The 21,294-nt window shown below is 45.7% G+C and overlaps 1 protein-coding gene across 7 annotated transcripts in view; it reads right to left on the bottom strand.

Annotated features, from left to right (window-relative positions):
- LOC147024392 (nuclear pore complex protein Nup50-like) overlaps window positions 1-20,736 on the bottom strand; it is a 159,042-nt gene extending 138,306 nt beyond the window's left edge. For 2 of the 7 annotated variants that reach the window (XR_015059000.1, XM_085884278.1), the window contains exons 1-3: window positions 19,836-20,201; window positions 19,645-19,725; window positions 1,523-1,697 (exon numbers count right to left, since the gene is read on the bottom strand). Coding sequence is in view for 6 of the 7 variants with exons in the window: in XM_085884278.1 (XP_085740404.1) it covers window positions 1,523-1,697; window positions 19,645-19,725; window positions 19,836-19,907 (328 nt within the window). In the remaining variant the exon portion in view is untranslated. Of the gene's footprint in view, window positions 1-1,522; window positions 1,698-19,644; window positions 19,726-19,835; window positions 20,410-20,451; window positions 20,632-20,718 lie in introns of those variants that run through there. The other 5 variants (XM_085884275.1, XM_085884274.1, XM_085884273.1 and 2 more) reach the window with 5 other exon arrangements.
- Between the last annotated feature and the right edge of the window lie 558 nt (window positions 20,737-21,294).

Raw genomic sequence — 21,294 nt, 5'->3', positions numbered from 1 at the left:
CAACGCAACAGCAGAAAGGGGGGGGGGGTGCACACCAACAGCAGGATTGAGGGACAAAATAAAGATAGACTTTGACAAATAATGGGGGTGGAGAAGAATGAGGAGCAGGGGAATATGGAGGTGGACAAGATGGATAAAGAAGCAAACTCTCAGAAGGAAACTGAAAATTTGGAAGGAGGTGAGTTTGGGGGTGGGGGTGCGAGTTAACCGTGGTTTTAAAAAAAAAAAGATGTTTTTTTTCGAGTATCCTGCGTTGGAGTGGCGACCCTTCTGGGATTGTGCCCAATAACCCAGGAGACTGCTTCGGCAGCACAAATGCTCTGCACAGAGTGTGGTACCAATGATTGGATGGATTAGTAAATTGAGTGCAGTGTGTTCAAAAAAGTGTTTGAGAGAGAGGAATGATTTGTGAGCGGTCGAAGCACATTGTAGGGATCAAAACAATGTTTATTTTCAGGTTTTCTCAAAGTGTGAATGATTTTTGGGGGGTGGGGGGTGGGAAATAGCTCCTGTGAATTTGCTCATGGGGGGTGACTTTCAAATTGAGGGGGTGGGGGAAGAGCACTATGGGGGCTACTCTTTGTTGCCAACTTCCTTTTGTGCACTTTTCAGCAAAAATGTCACACAAACTCTTTTGCACAAATGTAATGGCAATATATGATTGATTGTTCAGTAACAACCACACCACACCAGAGTAATAAATCCCAGTCACTCTTCACTCATCATGTTATTCACCCTGAAAAAGAAAGATGTAATTGAGAATTATATTTGCAATTAGCTCTGAAAAAGACACCCTATAATACCTGTGTCCTTCCAGAAGCTGATCAGACACTGAACAGTTTACGTTTTCTATCACACTGATAGTCCGGATCTGGATCCGGACCTGAAACAGAATCTAATTGGCTTGTTCTTGTCACCGAACCAACTCATTAACCTCGTTTTGTCATAATCCGTCCACAACGTTTTGACATATCGTGTGATATAATCGTTTTTGACCTCATCTTTGAATGGTGAAAAATAACTTCAAATACGGATCGTCACCAAAATCAAATCAATTTGTCTTTGACACCCAACATGTCCACGATGTTTTGTCTGAATCCATCCATAACCGAGATATGATACTATATATCAGTTTTAGCCCGATCACTCAATGGTGGAAAAAAAAATCACTTTAAACATTCTCGGATCTGAATTCGGATCTTGACCAAAATCTAATTTTTTATTCCTTGTCACACACAAAACCTGTCCACCAAATTTCGGCTGAATCCATCCACACTTTTTGATACATCCTGTTCACAGACAGAGACAGAAGTGAAAACAACCACCACCAACCTCCGGTGGCAGAGGTAATGAAGCAACAAAGAGAAAATTTGCATGGACAGATGTACGTACGTCAAGACACCCCAAAAACAATGCCACCGGCGACTGTCAGTGGAGGTATAAAAACTCACCAGGTACATAAGCATCGTGAAAACGAATTTTATGCATAACATTGTTGGTTAACATAGGCTATTTCCCTTACCTGTCGTGAAAGAAGTATTGGTAAAGGCCAAAGATTCTGTGCCACTGCAGTTTGGTATCAAACTATCACGACCATTTGCCAGGGGTGAGCCAATCAACGATGAGCCAACGAGAGAGGAGGAACTTCCCGAAGAAGGAATGAGTCCTGTAAATCCTTTAAATGCTCCAGAAGTCCCCTATAATGACAGTAGTTACAAGTTATAACTGATTACTGAAAAAAGAAATTAAGAATAGCCAAAATAACAATCCTTTTTATCCATTGGAGCACTTTGCCCCCCCCACCCCACCCCCTCTAAAATTTCAGTGTGTTCATCCTCCTCCCTATGATAATTATTTTACAAGCATAGATGTGTATCAACATAAACTTACTGATCCCACCCCCTCTTTCCATTTAAAGAAACATGACAAATCCATTTGCATCACATCACTTGAGTATCAAAAATCATGCAGACAGAGCAAGTAACATACTCATGTGGACACAAGGGATCCATCATTTTGTGTTTATATAAAAACCAGCATGGATCGGCTCACTGCGCTCACCTCTCAACACACCATTAAAGATTTAGTGTCTCGTCATGCTTTTCACCAATCATAATACTGTAAAAACATTTCTTTTGTACAAATTTATTTGAAATATTAAAAGGTCCAAGTAATCGAACACTAAATGGTCAATGTTCTAATCTGTCTTAATAGTGTAAAGGGTCTGGTCTTAGGGGTCTAAAGGGACTTGAAGGGATATAAAGGTCTAAAGGATATATAAGGTCTAAACGGTGAAGGGATCTAAAGGTATAACGGGTCTTTTGCTACTTTTGGGTCCTCAGGATCTTAAAAGTCCTTCAACGGTCGAATAGGTCTCAGCAGCTAAAGCACAAAAAGTCGTTCGCTGCTCTCTGTTCTCACAACCACATCACAGCAAACACCTGGTCGGATGGACCATATTGTATTTCTGTGTATCGGTGTCGAAGTGAGGGGTGGATTATATTAGGAAATCTCACAAAGGGTTAAATGAAGCGATATCCTGTAAAAATACATTTCCCGAGACACCAACCGCAGGGCATCGCAGGGCCCTACACAGGCGGAAACGTATGTCCGTTTTATCGATGTTCACTTGAGAGCAGGCATACTTTACCGAAACGAACAACCAACCAGCTTGGATAGCACTCGCCAAGTGGCTTAAGCACTCAAGCAAGCACTCCAACAAAACAGTGGATAAGAAACGGCAAGTTTGGCACGCAATTAGCAACACATTAAACAAACACCTCGAGGAGACGCCTGAAATGTCAAGCCACGAACGCTGACGTCTCCGGATGTTGATAAACATTGCAATGCACCCAGCGATTCTTAGCTATGAGGAACAGGCATTCGATAATTTGAGTGAGGAAAGTGAAAACAACAACTTGATCGGTAAGAAATCACTGCGGCCCGTTCCAAGTCAAGGCATGGTTGAGCAGGCCATAAAACATGGAGACTTCAGACCCCAGTGAGGTTACCCAGGAAACACCTTAAGACCCAGACAGCGAGGTGGCCGAGGATCGCCTGATGAAGGATATGATTAAATAAGGCCGTTAATTATCTTCAAAAGGGGTGTTTTAATTAACCAAAACACCCAATTTTCACTCTTGTACTTGCTTGGAGTTTTCTTAGTATGCATGCAAAGTTTTAGGCTGCAATGTTTTATGGTTTTGGAGTCATGGAAGAGACACACACACACACACACACACACACACACACACACACACACACACACACACACACACACACACACACACACACACACACACACACACACACACACACACAATCAAGTCATTAAAAATGCTTCTGGCCTTTACTTGTATCACAAGCATGCACGATGTCTTGGTTGCACTCACCGAGGTTCCACATTTAGCATATTCTTTTATCTTTTCCGCACCATTTCTTATTGTTCGCAACGTGGACTGACTAAGCCCCACCGCACGCCACATATCAGCTGTACGATCACCTCTTTCATACCTTCTGAAAACATCTATTTTTACTTCAATAATGATGGCCAAGTCTTTTGCTCACACGACCAACCTTGCTACATCACAGATTCTTTCCATCAATGTTTGCAAAGGCTACACTTATTACAGCGGCACAATTCACACACAAAATGGTAAACACTTTACCAAATGCACGAAGCTAAGATGGAGGGTTTCCAGAAAGTTACGGAGGGCGAGGGAGCTAATCAATCTAAAGGCCCGGTCACACCTTGACGTTTTAGCCAACGTATGCCGATTTTTGAATTTTTTTTCTAAAACGCTGGCACACGTTGAATACGTTATGGGTAAGTTTTGATAACATTGAGAGCACGCTGGCATACCTCGTAGTACGTTGCCATACGTCGTTGTACGTTGGCTTTAAACGTTGTACTTTTTGGTTGTCCTCAAATTTTTTCATGCTTGAAATTTCACGACGTGTGCCGGCGTATGACTCACACGTTCCGCTACGCTGGCCACAAGTTGTAGGCACGGTCTGCGATCGTTGACAGACGTCAACACATGCTACTTGTAAGTTAATCATAAGTTGAGACACGCCGAGGTAGTGTTTAGAGTACCCGAAACTTATTTCCTACCTATGATTAACGTGTTGTTGGCACGTTACGCGATCATTGCCACACGTCGACAGACGTTACTTTTAAGTTACTCATAGGCTGAAAGACGTCGGTATAATGGATCGTCCTTGCGTCAGCGTCCACGGCCACGGCCAGGACACTTATTTGCAGCATTCTTCAAACTTTTCTTGGGCATGACGAGGATGTTCACACTTCGATGTCTAGCTTGGCTATGATTCCAATTGTCCATCGGCAGCGTCTATTTAAAATAGTCGAGTTTGAGCGTTTTAACACGTTCAGAAGAAACGTTTCAAATTTCCAAACCCCAGCGTCAAAAAACAAAAACAAAAAAAAAAAACAAAGGCGAGTGACAGCAATTTAAATCGTTCATTGTAAACAATGAAAATTGCTGAGTGGTACCCTTTAAGTCGTTGAGTGTAAAAAAAAATCCAATTGTTGAGCGCAAGCGTCTACTTTCAATAGTGGAGATGCAGCCATTTAAATCGTTGAGTGGCAGCCTATGAACCTACCCGTGGACACGCGGACGCAAAGAGGATCCATCATAACCCACACCCTCCCCCTCACACTCACCTACTACTGCCAACATGAACAAACTACTACTAATACTAATACTAATACTAATACTAATACTGATACTGATACTGTTACTGCTGACATGGACATCGACTCAAAAAGGACTCGAAAACACTGTTGGGTTCCCCTTTTATGAACACCATTTTTATATACCAATTCCCAAAACCGCTGGGAACACGTCTTTATATGGCAGTTGTAACCTAGAAACACGTTCATTTATTTTTTTTGTCGACCGGAAGACGTCATTGGAATACGTCTACATACGTCTATGTGTGTTGGGGCTACGTAAAGAATTGGTTCAAAGCACGTCAAACATAAGTTAGAAATAAGTTTCGCGTAAAAAAGACATTACCGCGACGTGTTTCGACTTATAAGTAGCCTTTGTGGACGTGTGTAAAACTTATCCTCATCGCATGCGAACGTGTGTCATACGCCGAGTACGTCGTAAAATTTTGAACATGTTCAAAATTTCTTGACGTACTCTACTTACTACGACTTATGATAGCGTATTTAGCGTTCTACTCGCGCATACCAAACTTACCCATACCGTATTCGACGTGCCCCAACGTTTTAGACACACTTTTTGTTACGTCGGCATACGCTGACAAGATCGCCAAGGTGTGACCGCAATTTTGACCCTTCCATTTCTACGGCAGTTATGATTTGAATCGTTGTGCGTCAGCCTTTTAATAGGCTACGTCACGACATCGTCAGCGATGCGTGCAACGCGCTATGCCTAAGTTAGACTATCGTTGGGCATCGGTTGTGTAGGCCGACAACAGGTTCAGCATTCGTTGGTATAAGTTATCTATAACACAACGAAACGTTCTGTGTTGTTACCAATGCGTTATACATAAGACCAAGTCGCTATGAATACGTCCGAATCTTTAAAAAAAAACATCAAAAGTTCAACGTAAGCCAGCGTTTTACATACATTTTAAAACGTTGCCATCGCTGGCTAAAACGTCAAGGTGTGACCGGGCCTGAACCGACATCAGCTGTTACACCAAACACGTTGTCATGCTGTTCAGTGCGAAAATTAAATCACAGCATTACTCACGCACTCAAATCGCGTGATTCCAAACGCTCGTGAACATCAATTAAAAAGTGGTGGAAATAACAGGCGCGTGAGTTGTTCCAAAAACGCGCAAACAGAACACGCGTAAAAGGCGAGCTCAGAGTGTATGTATATATATTGTTGCGGATTCGCGCCCGCCGGCGTGCTGACGGCCACGTAACTCGAATCGCGGCACGTCGCCCACCGGACGGACAATCCAGTCGTGACCCTCTCGGACTAACGCCGGGAACCAGTCACGGGTGGACCTTTCGGTCTCACCGCGATCGAGCCAATCAGCCCCCGCGTGGGATAGGGTTGCTCGCCAAATTCGACCTACCTAAGTACCCACGCGGAGGGTAGACCGGGCGATCGCACCTCGCCGCAGGTCGACTTCGGACACGGGCCACTTAAGCGACCCGTTCCGTACTATCAGAATAACCGAGCGGTGTTATCGTCGACCTCGACGGTTCGATTAATTATCGGGCGTATTCAGCCCACTACCAACCCTTTACGTGAAGCAAGATGAGGATTCAATGGGGGAAAAAGACGAAGCGAAGCGGGAGAACAGTTCAACAATAAAGCACATTTATTCGCGGCACACGGGAAGCACACATATTCAATTCCACCAAAAGCACACAAAAAAAAGAAAACACAATTCCATTTACACAAAAAGCAAATATAAAAGCGAAGACAATGCAGAGCTAATACCGACTACCGAGCACACGGCAACACTTATACAATTCTACTTCACAGACGGCGCCGACAACACATACCCAAAACCAAGGAAAGAATACCCTCAAGGATGAGGCGGGCCTGAGGCCGAGACCGGGTCGCGCCTACCCGTCTGGTGATGAGACGCGGAGCGGCGATGGCGCCTCACTCCGCGGGCCTCGCGGACAGTGTCTGGCAGGGGGTGGGAAAGGGGCCCCCTTGGTCGCACTATCTCAGCGCGGGGGGAAACAGGAGGGGGTTGCTGATGCTCGGGGTATAGAGGATCTTTATTATCCCTGGTGTGCGTCTCCACCTCGGCCAGGTCGCGCTGCCGGCCTTCCTCGGGCGTGCAGCTCCCGGCACCGTCGCGAGCACCCCCTCGTCTGCCTTCGCCGCTGCCGCCTCTCCGCCTCTGGACCCTCCACCCTGGACTCTTCTTTGGGCTCTCCTCGTTCGACTCTTCAGCTTCTCCAGCTACTGCAGGCTTCGGGCTCCAGACTTCCACACTGCTCTGACTGACGAACACGGTCCTTTTATCCCCCCGTAGCTTCGCCTTTGACCCCCTCCCTTTGACCTTTCACCTCGCTCCCCATTGGCCCGAGAAAAAGTGGGCGTGAAGGCTTTTTGATCCACAAATTTGCATATATCGATCGTTCTGGAGGCGGGGCCAAATCGCCCCTCGCTCACCGATTGGACGGCAAAAAGTGGGCGTGTGTCGTTTTTGATCCGTTTTTGAAGCACAAAATCCGTGATTTTGTACACGCTGTTCAACGTGCGCCCTGCACGAGTCCAACACCGGTACCCACAGCGGGGCAAGAACGGTGGCGATGCTACGGTTGCGAGGTGTGACGGAAAGGTCGTGGCGGTTGTGGTGAAGCGGCGTTGTGGTTGGTGGTTGATGTTGTGGTTGTGGTGGTAATCATGGCGGTTGGTCCAAAATAAAGATAGTGAAAGAAAACGGCTATCCTGAAGAGTCGCAGCTCGCATAAATGACATGTATTCCCACTAGACAACGGGTTTGGGCCTAACTACACATATACTTGCCGAGATACCTCACCTAAGGGACCTGAATGGTGGTTTGCGAATTTGGTAACCACAACAATATATATATATATATATATGTATATATATATATATATATATATATATATATATATATATATATATATATATATATATATATATATATATATATATATATATATATATATATATATATATATATATATATATATATTGTGACGTCCACGGGACTTGAACAGTCCCGCCAACGTAGAATGAGCCGAAACGATGGAGGCGGTTTATTTATTTATAACCCAAACACGGCGGTTCTAATCGCTCCACCGCAAACGGGACGAGGAATGGTGGCACGAGTCACTTTTCACCGAGTTGATGATGTTTATTTGTTTTTACTATTAACGAGAAATAACAAGACTCGGCAAGAAAAGGGATCCGGGGCGATTCGACGGGATGGTGTGGGATCGGGCGTGGGGAAAAACACAGACAATTCCAATGAATATACAGATCTCAAACCCTCTAAGGCGCCAAGCACACACACACACACACACACACACACACACACACACACACACACACACACACACACACACACACACACACACACACACACACACACACACACACACACACACACACACACACACACACACACAAAACGTAGCTATTTCTGGTGGTCAGGCTGGACGGTGGTGTGTACGCAACTGTCCCTGGATCGGCGTCGGACGAGCTGGCCTTGCTCTCGTCAGGGCAGGAGAAACCGTGGTGCTGTCGACCTCCTGGTCTTGGCCCAAGTCCGCTCACAGCCGCCAGGGAACCAGTTCTGGCGCCAAGTTGCGAGCAGGAGAGGGAGGCAGGTCCGCCCGCCGTTCGACCCCGTACTCCGAGTCAGCAGAACCCCAGAGCTAACCAAGGTGAGGCACGAGGCTCAACAAGGCTCCAACACACGATGAAGAACACGATCGAATCAGCACAACAAGGACGCTCTCGGCGCAACAGCCTCCACACCAAAAAAACAGGATCATTTTGTCCCGATCTTCTTCCTCTTCCTTTTCGACCCCGAACAGAACCTTTTTATCCTCCTGTCCTCGTCACTTCCAATCGAGCCGTTTATTGGCCCACCGCCGTCGCCTTCTGCCAATCGTGATCACGGGGCGGAGCCATCCGCTGCACTGTCCTGTGACGTCACGGCCAGTCTCCAGAGAATACCAAAAGGGGTTTACGCAGACACACTTACCCTATCCCGTGTCCCTATCTAACAATCATTCGTTTTTTTTTTATTTTTTTTTTTTTTTTAATTTTATCACATGATAGCACTGAGCGAAGTTGCACTCCATCTTCTGGATAATCGCTCTTGCCCAGCACTCTTCCAGTGATCTGGGGAGGGGAAACAAAAGGTTCCACAAAAACACAACACTTATACTTTACATTCCTACTCTAAGCCTTAACGACACTATTCACAGGATATTTACACTTGACCGCCTCCCCCAGTGGATGCTAATAGACCCAGCGTTACCTGGGGAGCCAATTTTCAAATTTGCTTGCCCCAAAATTATGCGGACATCATGCCCTTGCTGCACATGTCAAGTTGTGCGGGATCGAGTGAGACTCACACATCTTCACAACACTCACACCATGGTCATCATCACATTTCTAGGTCATGGTCCTCATTTTAATCATGCAGGCTGAATCCCGTCGTGGCCGTGGGGTGGATTACCACAAGATGATGGGGGAATCTCAGGTGCAACCATGCCCACAGGTAAGCTTTAGTCCAACCCGGACGTTTCTCCACCCCGCTCCCTTTGATTCCCTCCCCCCTGGTAGCCATCAGCTCTAATCCCGTACAACACTCTGTAAGGGGTCTCACTGGCTCCTCTGGCCTTCCTCGGTCGCCAAGGTCCTACCCGCCTTGGTCGCCCAACCAGACCCTCTCCCAGTTGCCTCCAGACACTGTCACCATTAGCCACCAGGTGGTGAATCTCCTTGAAGGGGGTCGCAATTCACGCTTACCGTGAGCTTCAGCAATCCCTGTGGACAAGCACATCATCCCCACCCACAAAACCCACATGACTCCCCCACCCCATCGGCCTTACATGTGACACCTGCATTTCTAACACTTCACCGACCATGACCTTCCCTGTTACCACACCATGCCCAATAAAAAAAACAATGTGTGCACCATACATTTCACTTCTTAACTTAAAACAACTCACACAGCACTTCTCATCCGATCCACGCACCAGCCATTGGACAGCCACTTGTGCCCGCTTTGTTACCAATTACCCACTGTCCCTATTGTCACTCTAAAACCCAGCAGAACTTACAAATCCATGCCAATTTTCCCACAATTCTTTTTTTTTTTCCCACCAAAGGAGGGCACTTCGCCACAATCTCAGCAGCCGAGCATGGCCGTATATGCTCAGCCCAATCTAGTCTCCCCGACCCCCGACAGTGATCTCCGGACCCGACCTATGAAAGGGCATCTCGGATAGACCTGGCGGTTCAGCAGGAGGATTCACCCTCTCCGAGTCTAAAAGTCTATTGGAGGGTCCCTCCATCGCCGGGTACCGGCAATATCGTTGCATGTGTCCTCTTCGCCCGCACCGGAAACAACTCCCCATAAAAGGCCCCCGTGAATATCGGTGAAATGTCTCTTCCGGTTCTGGACCCCCTCGGCCATAATCGAATTGCTCTATTGGCTGGGCTGGACCCCGCCGCTTTGGCGCACTAACTACCGGATTACCCTTTATCAAACTTGACAGTTTCTGGCAAATTTCCTGAAACATTTGGGTAATGCCAATTTCTCCCAGCCCCCCTCCCTGATCCTGGATCTCCGCCTGTCGGATCGTCACCGATGGCCTCTCTGGAACCCGACCCGGCCGACTCCACGAGGCCAGCCTGACCGCGCACTCGGCCGCTCGGTGAACGGTGGGTGGATCCTGTAACTCCACTAGCGCTCGGACCTCAGGGTCAGGAAGAGCAGCTAAAAATTTCTCTAGTGCCAGTCTGTCCCATGCCTCCACTGTAAGGTCCCGATACGCGATCCTGACTGATTGGTAAATGTCCTGTGCCAGCTCCTGCACTGTCTCACCCGGCTTTAATCTGCGGTGCTGGAGCTGAGCCCGCACCAGATCACAGTTTGCCGCGAACCCAAACCGACGGCTCAACGCCTCGCAAATGTGGGAGCTGGTCAACATCCCTCCGCGAGCACGTTTAACACATCTGCGGCTGGTCCCCGCAACGTTGCCACCAAATTCCCTGTACGTTCCCGCTCATTCCACCCGTTTAGTCGGGAAATGCACTCAAATTGCGTCAGAAAAGCTTCAACGCTCCCTGACCCGTCGAAATTTACCAGGGGGATCACTTTTACGGTGGCCCGCTTCTCAGTTTCTCCCTTGTCCGAATCCAGCCCAGGGATCAAACACCCTTGTGGCTGCGTATCCAATTTCAGAGCCCACTGTGGCCAAAGATGTTTTGTGGTGAGGGTCTCATGGGTCAATTTTGCCTCCTGTTCCAAACGTTGAATGGACCGATTCACCTCTTCCCGCAGGATCTTCTGGGCCCGCACAACCTCCTCCAAGGCTCCGTCGCGAGTTTGTAGCTGCTCCTCAACCAACCCGGACACTCTACTTACAAAAGACGGCTCTACCAGGCCTTTATCCAAGACTTCATCTTGGCTCATAAATTTATCTTGTTCATCCAAACGAGCCTCCAATCCTTTTATCTCCTCCGCCAAATTCATCCCTTGCTTCCTCAGCTCTCCCCACTCTTCAACTTGCAGCTGCATACGAGCATCCACACAGGCACGATGACGTTCCAGGCTTTCATCCACTTTATCAACCCGAATGTTCGTTGCATCAATTTTATCTACCAATTTTTACCGTATATTTTCCCTCTCCAATGTAATTTCTACCTTTGTTTCCTCCAATTTACTTTGTATTTCCCCCAATTTAACATCCACACACTCCTGCATCTCAGTTTTCATTTTCTCCATCTTTTCCCCCAATTCATCCCTCATTAAATCAATCCGTGCACCCAACTGTACCCCCATTACCTCCAATTGATCTGTCATTTCTGCCCTCTGTGCCGTCATTTCTGCCCTCTGTGCCACGAATTGATTTGCCATTTCTGCCCTCTGTGCCGTCATTTCTGCCCTCTGTGTCACGAATTGATTTGCCATTTCTGCCCTCTGTGCCGTCATTTCTGCCCTCTGTGCCACGAATTGATTTGCTATTTGTGCTGTCATGTCCCCTTATTAAACTTCCAACATTGTCTGGATCGACATCGCGCCGGTTTCCGGCGCTGCTGGCCCCGTTACGGACGATGAAACACGGTCCACGTTCGGAATGGGGGAGGTTCCAACCCTACCCCCGTCTCTCCCTTCTTCCCCCGACTCGCTGCCAGACACGTGGACTTCCTCCTCAAACATCTGCACATCCGCCATGGTGCAGAAGTCCCGTTTGCCGCCAATTAATTTAAATTTGAAAAATCCCGCCAAAATTTTCCCGCGCTCGCACGCTTTTCTGTAGTAATTTTGTATTCCAATTCGTGGCGAGATTTTAATCTTGGTATGTTCTCCCGATACCAAATATAATTTAGAGGGGTTCGAACATCCCACTCCTGAAACCAATGTGACGTCCACGGGACTTGAACAGTCCCGCCAACGTAGAATGAGCCGAAACGATGGAGGCGGTTTATTTATTTATAACCCAAACACAGCGGTTCTAATCGCTCCACCGCAAACGGGACGAGGAAGGTGGCACGAGTCACTTTTCAATGAGTTGATGATGTTTATTTGTTTTTACTATTAACCAGAAATAACAAGACTCGGCAAGAAAAGGGATCCGGGGCGATTCGACGGGATGGTGTGGGATCGGGCGTGGGGAAAAACACAGACAATTCCAATGAATATACAGATCTCAAACCCTCTAAGGCGCCAAGCACGCACACACACACACACACACACACACACACACAACTATTTCTGGTGGTCAGGCTGGACCGTGGTGTGGACGCAACTGTCCCTGGATCGGCGTCGGACGAGCTGGCCTTGCTCTCGTCAGGGGGACAGGAGAAACCGTGGTGCTGTCGACCTCCTGGTCTTGGCCCAAGTCCGCTCACAGCCGCCAGGGAACCAGTTCTGGCGCCAAGTTGTGAGCAGGAGAGGGAGGCAGGTCCGCCCACCGTTCGACCCCGTACTCCGAGTCAGCAGAACCCCAGAGCCAACCAAGGTGAGGCACGTGGCTCAGCAAGGCTCCAAGACACGATGAAGAACACGATCGAATCAGCACAACAACAAGGACGCTCTCCACGCAACAGCCTCCACACCAAAAAAACACGATCGTTTTGTCCTGATCTTCTTCCTCTTCCTTTTCGACCCCGAACAGAACCTTTTTATCCTCCTGTCCTCGTCACTTCCAATCGAGCCGTTTATTGGCCCACCGCCGTCGCCTTCTGCCAATCGTGATCACGGGGCGGAGCCATCTGCTGCACTGTCCTGTGATGTCACGGCCAGTCTCCAGAGAATACCAAAAGGGGTTTACGCAGACACACTTACCCTATCCCGTGTCCCTATCTAATTACGTGACAATTATCATTTCCCCCCTTGAAGAAATGAACATTTACTAGACAACTTATCATCACTGAATTGCTACTTATTACATCGAGATCCTGGTAAACTCGAACAGCATGGCATACCTAATTAAACATCCTTATTACCCTTTGAATGCATACCCCCCCCCTCAAACGTAACAATATATATATATATATATATATATATATATATATATATATATATATATACATACATACATACATACATACATACATACATACATACATACATACACACACGAGATGACCAGTGAACCCGTTGTGACAGCGGTTGATGAACCAGAGAGTTGGTGTCAAAGCCACCCAATGCTCGCCTGTTTATACATTTATCGTTTTTAAAAGACTAGTCTAATAATAGCGAACGCAGTGAGCTTCATACTTAACGCGTGCACATGAGAGAATAGGAAACAACAACAACACCATACCCCTGGCAATTTGGAATCCGTGTCGTTGGCTATGACCCTTTTGCTTCCGGTTTTTTTTTTTTTAAACGCTGTGCGGTGTATAAACACGATTGGGTTTTATTTCTATCTTGTGAATATTACTTAACGCGTGCACATGAGAGAATAGGAAACAACAACAACACAATACCCTGGCAATTTGGAATTCGTGTCGTTGGCTATGACCCTTTTGCTTCTGGTTTTTTTTTTTTTTGCTTCTGGTTATTTTTTGTTTCCGGTTTTTGTCATGGGGAATGATGCATGCCGGGAGATAAAGGCATCGTCGGAGACATGAAAGACCCAAATAATATCAGACATGGTGTACATTTCCTCCACTGATTTTAATAAAGATATCTCCCACATCATCAAAAAATATTTTTTAATCATGATTTACGTTATTTGATCGCTGATCCCGAATCCAGGCCGAGGTAACCGGAAATTGCGTATACAGTTGTGAACAAGTTATAGGTAAAGTCAGAAGCGAATGTAGGAAGAATACTACGTTCGCTTCTAGTATTTATTTTTTTAGATGAGATCCTGTTCTAGGTGGTGTAGTTGTTGTTGTGAAGGTAATGTTGAGGTAATATTTATTTTTAGCCACGTCTCGCCTTGCGAGCTCGGCGTTGTTCTTGTTCTTCTTCTTCTTCTTGTTGTTCTTCTTGTGAAGACAAAACCTTTTGGACTCGGCTCTTTTATATACAGGATCCGGATCTCCTTAAATACTAAGCACCTGTACACATCCTCGCATTGAGGGTGCCTTTTGAGAGCGTCTATCATGAACTTTTAAATATATTCGGACATTTGCTTTTAAGTTTCGAAAAGTTGAGGTTACTATTTAAAGATTATTCCATTTAATATGTTGTAATTTCGTAAATACACTATTTTCTTGTCATGAACGAAGATCGTCCATGACGGACGTGATGTGACGGCAAGTGACGAAATATCAGAAGTTGTTTTTTTTGTTTTTCTTCCTCTTCTTGTTCTTCTTCTGGTGAAGACAAAACCTTTAGGACGCGGCTCTTGGACACATTTGTCCTTGTTTTAGATGAGATCCTGTTATAGGCGGTGTAGTTGTCGTTGTGAAGGTAATGTTGAGGGAATTTATTATTTTTTCAGATGAGATCCTGTTCTAGGCGGTGTAGTTGTTGTTGTGAAGGTAATGTTGAGGTAATATTTATTTTTGCAGATGAGATCCTGTTCTATGCAGTGTAGTTGTTGTTGTGAAGGTAATATTGATTTTTTCATCGCAAAAAGACGGTTTAATTTGATATTTAAGAAGCGAATGGAAGAAGAATTCTACGTTCGCTTCTAGGCTTTGCCTATTCCATATTATTTTTTATAAAGCATTGCAGTGAAGTCTGATCCAAATAATTTTAAAGCAATATATGTATTTGCATATTGTAATCAGTAAAAAAAATAGTGTGGTCGATAAAAACATAAGAAAGGAAAAAAACTTAAACGTTGATGTGCTACAAAAAAGTTAAGTTCAAAACAGGTCAAAAATTTAAAACATTTGAAATTATTTTTTAATTTCAACTTCACTACATCAATAACAATAATATACCCCAAAGGAACCTCCATGCCAAATATCAGCATCCGAGTACACATATTAATGAATGGCAAGCTTCTAAATAACTTGCACCAAAAACTTTAACATTTTCACGCTCACGCTGACGCTCACGCTGGGGGTATCGTTTTAGCTCTCTGTTCTTCGAACAGGCGAGCTAAAAATATCGTTAAAACCAGAGAGTTGGTGTCAAAGCCACCCAATGCTCGCCTGTTTATACATTTATAGTTTTTAAAAGACTAGTCCAATAATATTTTTGATAAAGCATTGCAGTGAAGTCTGATCCAAATCATTTTAAAGCAATATATATATTTGAATATTGTAATCAGTAAAAAATAGTGTGGTGGATAAAAACATAAGAAAGGAAATAACTTGCACCAAAACCTTTAACATTTTCACGCTGACGCTGACGCCGGGGGTATCGCTAGAGCTCTCTGTTCTTCGAACAGGCGAGCTAAAAAAATAAATAAATAAGATAGCTCCAGCGAACTATACCGCTGAGGTTGTTTGCATTGATCAAATTCTCCCGAAGAGTACTTGACTGAATTGGGAATTGATTTAATAATTTTTTCGTTGCCCGATTTGAACGAAACTTGATACTGCACACGGCGAATGGTGAGAAAGGTGGTCCGAATTTTTTTGTGCCATCGTGTACCATTTTGGCTGTATTTCTGGAATATATATATATATATATATATATATATATATATATATATATATATATATATATATATATATATATATATATATTAAAGCCTGGTGTTGGCGCAGTGGCTTGGGACCCAAAAGGTCCTGAGTTCAATCCCCGTTGGGACACTGAATTAATATATGTATGTATGTGTTTGTGTATGTGTATGTGTATGTGTATATATATATATATATATATATATATATATATATATATATATATATATATACATATATATATACATATATATATATATACATATATATATACATATATATATACATATATATATATATATATATATATATATACATACATATATATATATATACATATATATACATATACATATATATATATATATAACCAAGTCGAAAACACCAGGGGGTTGACTCAGCCTGCCATCCTTCCGAGGTCGGCGAAATAAGTACCAGTTGTACTGGGCCCGGTGTATGCCCCGGTTAGAATAGGTGTAGCATATCCCTGTGCCTCGTAAGAGGCGACCAGGGTTGCGTCAGGAAGGGCATCCGGCGTAAAAACCTCTGCCAAATCATTATGCGGACAACAAAACGAATTTCCATACCGGATCGGTCGAGACCCGGGTTACCAACGACCGCCACCGGTACCGGTGGTCAGCAGGGTACCAGTGGAAATTGTGCTACTGCTGGGCGAAGGAGGAGTAGGAGACAGGGAAGGCGAGTCCGGAGGCAGTGGGAGAGGGGGAAGGGTAGAAGTGTGGAGGTGAGAGTTGGAACTCTGAATGTTGGGACGATGACTGGCAAAGGGCGAGAGTTGGCTGATATGATGGAGAGAAGAAAGGTGGACATACTGTGTATACAAGAGACCAAGTGGATGGGGAGTAAGGCGAGGAGCATTGGAGGTGGTTTCAAACTGTTCTACCATGGTGTGGATGGGAGGAGAAATGGTGTCGGGGTAATCCTGAAGGAAGATTATGTCAAGAGGGTATTGGAGGTGAGGAGAGTGTCTGACCGAGTGATGAGTGTGAAGTTGGAAATTGAAGGGGTGATGATGAATGTCATCAGTGCATATGCCCCACATATGGGGTGTGAGATGGAGTATAAAGAAGATTTCTGGTGTGAGTTCGATGAAGTGGTGGAGAGTGTATCCAAGGATGAAAGAGTGGTGATTGGAGCAGATTTCAATGGACATGTTGCGGAAGGGAATAAAGAGGATGAGGAGGTGATGGGGAGGTACGGTCTCAACAAGAGAAATGTGGAAGGGCAAATGGTGGTAGAGTTTGCAAAAAGAATGGAAATGGCAGTGGTAAACACGTATTTCAAGAAGAAGGAGGAACACAGGGTGACATACAAGAGTGGAGGAAAGTGCACACAGGTGGATTACATCTTAAGTAGGAGATGCAACCTGAAAGAGATTAGTGACTGTAAGGTTGTGGCAGGGGAGAGTGTAGCTCGACAGCATCGATTGGTGGTCTGTAGGATGACTTTAGAGGTGAGGTTGAGGAAGAGAGTGAGGGCTGAACCAAGGACCAGATGGTGGAAGCTGAAGGAGGAAGACTGTTTCGTGAAATTTAGGGAGGAGGTGAGACAGGCGTTGGATGGTGTTAAAGATGGGTGGGATGATTGGGCAACGACAGCAGAAGTTGTGAGGGAGATAGCTAGGAAGGTACTTGGTGTGACATCTGGACAGAGGAAGGAAGATAAGGAGATTTGGTGGTGGAATGAGGAAGTACAGGAAAGTATAAGGAAGAAGGGGTTGGCAAAAAAGAAGTGGGATAGTCTCAGAGATGAAGAAAGTAGGCAGGAGTACAAGGAGTGGCATAGAAAGGCAAAAAGAGAGGTGGCAAAGGCCAAGGAAAAGGCATATGAGGAGCTGTATGAGAAGTTGGATACAAAAGAAGGTGAAAAGGATTTATACCGATTGGCAAGACAGAGGGACCGAGCTGGGAAGGATGTGCTGCAGGTTCGGGTGATAAAGGACGCAAATGGGAATGTGCTGACGAGCGAGGAGAGTGTGTTGAGAAGGTGGATGGAATACTTTGAGGAGCTGATGAATGAAGAAAATGAAAGAGAGAGAAGGTTGGAAGAGGTGGAGATAGTGAATCTGGAAGTGGGGTGGATCAGTACGGATGAAGTGAGGACTGCTATGAAGAGGATGAAAAGTGGAAAGGCGGTTGGCCCAGATGGTATACCAGTGGAGGCATGGAAGTGCTTAGGAGAGATGGCAGTGGGGTTGTTAACCAGATTGTTTAATAAAGTCTTGGAAAGTGAGAGGATGCCGGAGGAGTGGAGATTAAGTGTACTGGTTCCGATTTTCAAGAATAAGGGTGATGTGCAGAGCTGTGGAAATTACAGAGGGATAAAGTTGTTAAGCCACACCATGAAGTTGTGGGAAAGAGTCGTGGAAGCTCGGTTGAGAGGAGAGGTGACGATCTGTGAGCAGCAATATGGGTTTATGTCAGGAAAGAGCACCACTGATGCGATGTTTGCTTTGAGAATGTTGATGGAGAAGTATAGGGAAGGCCAGAAGGAGTTACATTGTGTGTTTGTGGATTTAGAGAAAGCTTATGATAGGGTGCCAAGAGAGGAGTTGTGGCATTGTATGAGGAAGTCGGGAGTGGTGGAGAAGTATGTGAGGATCGTGCAGGATATGCATGAGGACAGTGTGACAGCGGTGAGGTGTGCGGTAGGAATGACGGACCGGTTTAAGGTAAAAGTGGGATTGCACCAAGGATCGACTCTGAGCCCTTTCCTGTTTGCAATGGTGATGGACAGGTTGACGGACGAGATCAGACTGGAGTCTCCATGGACCATGATGTTCGCAGATGACATCATGATCTGTAGGGAGAGTAGGGAGCAGGCTGAAGCGAGCCTTGAGAGGTGGAGGTACGCACTGGAGAGAAGGGGAATGTTAGTCAGTAGGAGTAAGACGGAGTACATGTGCGTAAATGAGAGGGAGGGTGGTGGTATGGTGCGGTTGCAAGGAGTTGAGGTGGGGAAGGTGGATTGGTTTAAATACTTGGGATCAACTGTCAAAAGTAACAGAGAGTGTGGGAGAGAAGTGAAAAAGAGTGCAGGCAGGATGGAGTGGGTGGAGAAGAGTTGCAGGAGTGATTTGTGACAGAAGGGTAGCTGCAAGAGTGAAGGGGAAAGTATAGGAGACGGTAGTGAGACCAGCTATGTTGTATGGTTTGGAGGCGGTGGCACTAACAAAAAGACAGGAAGCGGAGCTGGAGGTGGCAGAGTTAAAGATGCTGCGATTCTCGTTGGGAGTGACGAGGATGGATAGGATAAGGAATGAGTGTATTAGAGGGACAGCGCAGGTAGGACGGTTTGGAGACAAAGTGAGAGAGGCGAGATTGAGATGGTTTGGACATGTGCACAGAAGTGAAACGGAGTATATCGGGAGAAGGATGTTGAAGATGGAGCCGCCAGGCAGGAGGAGAAGAGGAAGGCCAAAGAAGAGGTTCATGGATGTAGTGAGGGCGGACATGCGGGTGGTTGGAGTGTCAATGGAAGATGTGGAGGATAGAGCGAAATGGAGACGGTTGATCCGCTGTGGCGACCCCTAACGGGAGCAAGCCGAAAGAGGAAGAAGATATATATATATATATATATATATATATATATATATATATATATATATATATATATATATATATATATATATATGTGTTCAAGGGAATGTTTAGTCTCGGATACGGGACCACAAACAGTCCGACCCAGGGGTTCACGTGGGGCCACAAACAGTCCGACCCAGGGGTTCAGGTGGACCACAAACAGTCCGACCCAGGGGTTCAGGTGGACCACAAACAGTCCGACCCAGGGGTTCAGGTGGACCACAAACAGTCCGACCCCTTGAGCTCCTTCTCCTGATTGCTCTCACCGATTCGGGGTTCCTGCGCCTTGCTTTCTTGATCGTACGAGTCTTCAACACTTCAACAGACGCCGACTCAAATCTTCCTGCCTGGGGGATATTAAACCAAACTCATTATTCAGATCACGCAGTTTTCCTTCATAACACTTCATGCGACAAAAAAAAGAAAAATAAAGAGAGAAGTAAATGCGGCAGCGAACCTCTTCTGGCAATTCCTCATCGTTCCAGTTCCTATCGTTGAGTTCATTGATTGGTGGGCGCTTCGACGCCATGTCGCCTTGACAACGAGCACAGAATAAGTCCCGACTTGCCTTGGGATGGGTTGGGAAGCTGCGGCCCTGTATTTAAGTCAAGATGCCTGAGCCGGAAGAGAAAACAGCGCGGGAGAGGAGGACAGTGAGGAGAATGTGCGCGAGAAAAGACAAACATGAAACGGTGAAAGCACCGTCGTGTTTGGTCAAATCAAATTTGGATTAAATCACTCTTGTTCCAAACAGATCATACCGCGGCGTGAACACGTTGTGCTGGCGGAGCTTCCACACGCTCACAAAATGATGACGTCACCAGGACGTAGAAGTGACGTCATCACGTTATAACTACTTTTACGATTTCAAGCAAAACAGGATTATTATGCAAAGATTTGAATTATAATTCATAGAGAAACGTTTATGGAGTGGTGAGATTTAAAATCATGTAATTTTACACGAATAATAATTTTTGCCAACTTGCCGCCCGAGCAGGTATTCGCCCACAACACAAATCTCCATCGGACGTCTTGACGTCACGGGAAAACGTTTACCGTCATTGCGTGCTTACGTCACGAAGCGTCGGAGTCAATTCCTCATTACGCGTGGTAAAAGAACGTTAGTTCTTCTTCGCCACTTCTTCACGCCCTCCCATCCTCGTCAGCACACATAAACAAGAAATCGGCGACGTTCGAATGGAACAACTCTATCAGCCATAATAGCCGCTCATACACTTTCCCCACCGAATATCAATAAACGGAAAGGAAACCAAAATTACATTCGAGAAAAAAAAAACATCAACTTTAGTTTTCCATATACGCGGAATAAAATAGTCCACCTTGCTGCAAGTAGTTCCTACATCCGGGTAACTTTCCTTAGGCAATGCCGACCGCTTAACACCTATTCCTCAGACAAAGTGAAATAAATTCGCCATCAATGGAGACAATATAGTTCGTGTACATGTGACCATTTTGCTGGCTTGGCGGCCGTGCCTTCGGGGAACGGTGGGGGGTTCGTGTTGGTAAAAAAAAAAAAAAAAGCTCAGCTCATGGAAAGCACGTGGATTGCGCGCGTCTGGCAAGGGACTAGGGAGCGGAGGTTGTTTCTTTGGTTCTTCGGGTATTTGGTATTCGCTGCAGTCCGGTGTTCCTTGTGATTTGTCATTTGGAGGTAAGAGCCAAATTTGGCTCTTGGTGGATCCCGATTAAATACGACTAAACGGAGGGTGTGGCGAGACATGACCACTGGGCGTGTCCTCCGCGATGGCTTCGTTCGAGCTTCCAGTGCATTGGCTCTTAACCGGGGGGGGGGGGGGCATGAGTAATTTTCAGAGGGGGCGTGAGCCAGGAGAAAAAAAGTAGGAATTTCTCAAATTATTTTTGGAATTCTCTAAACAAGAGTTTTCATAATCTCA

This window comes from Eptatretus burgeri, chromosome 6 (genome assembly GCF_056783735.1).
Source record: "Eptatretus burgeri isolate ZD-2024b chromosome 6, Ebu_testis_v1, whole genome shotgun sequence".
Lineage (NCBI taxonomy): Eukaryota > Metazoa > Chordata > Myxini > Myxiniformes > Myxinidae > Eptatretus > Eptatretus burgeri.
The sequence above is the reverse complement of the archived record's forward strand: the minus strand, read 5'-3'. Positions and strand labels throughout refer to the sequence as shown.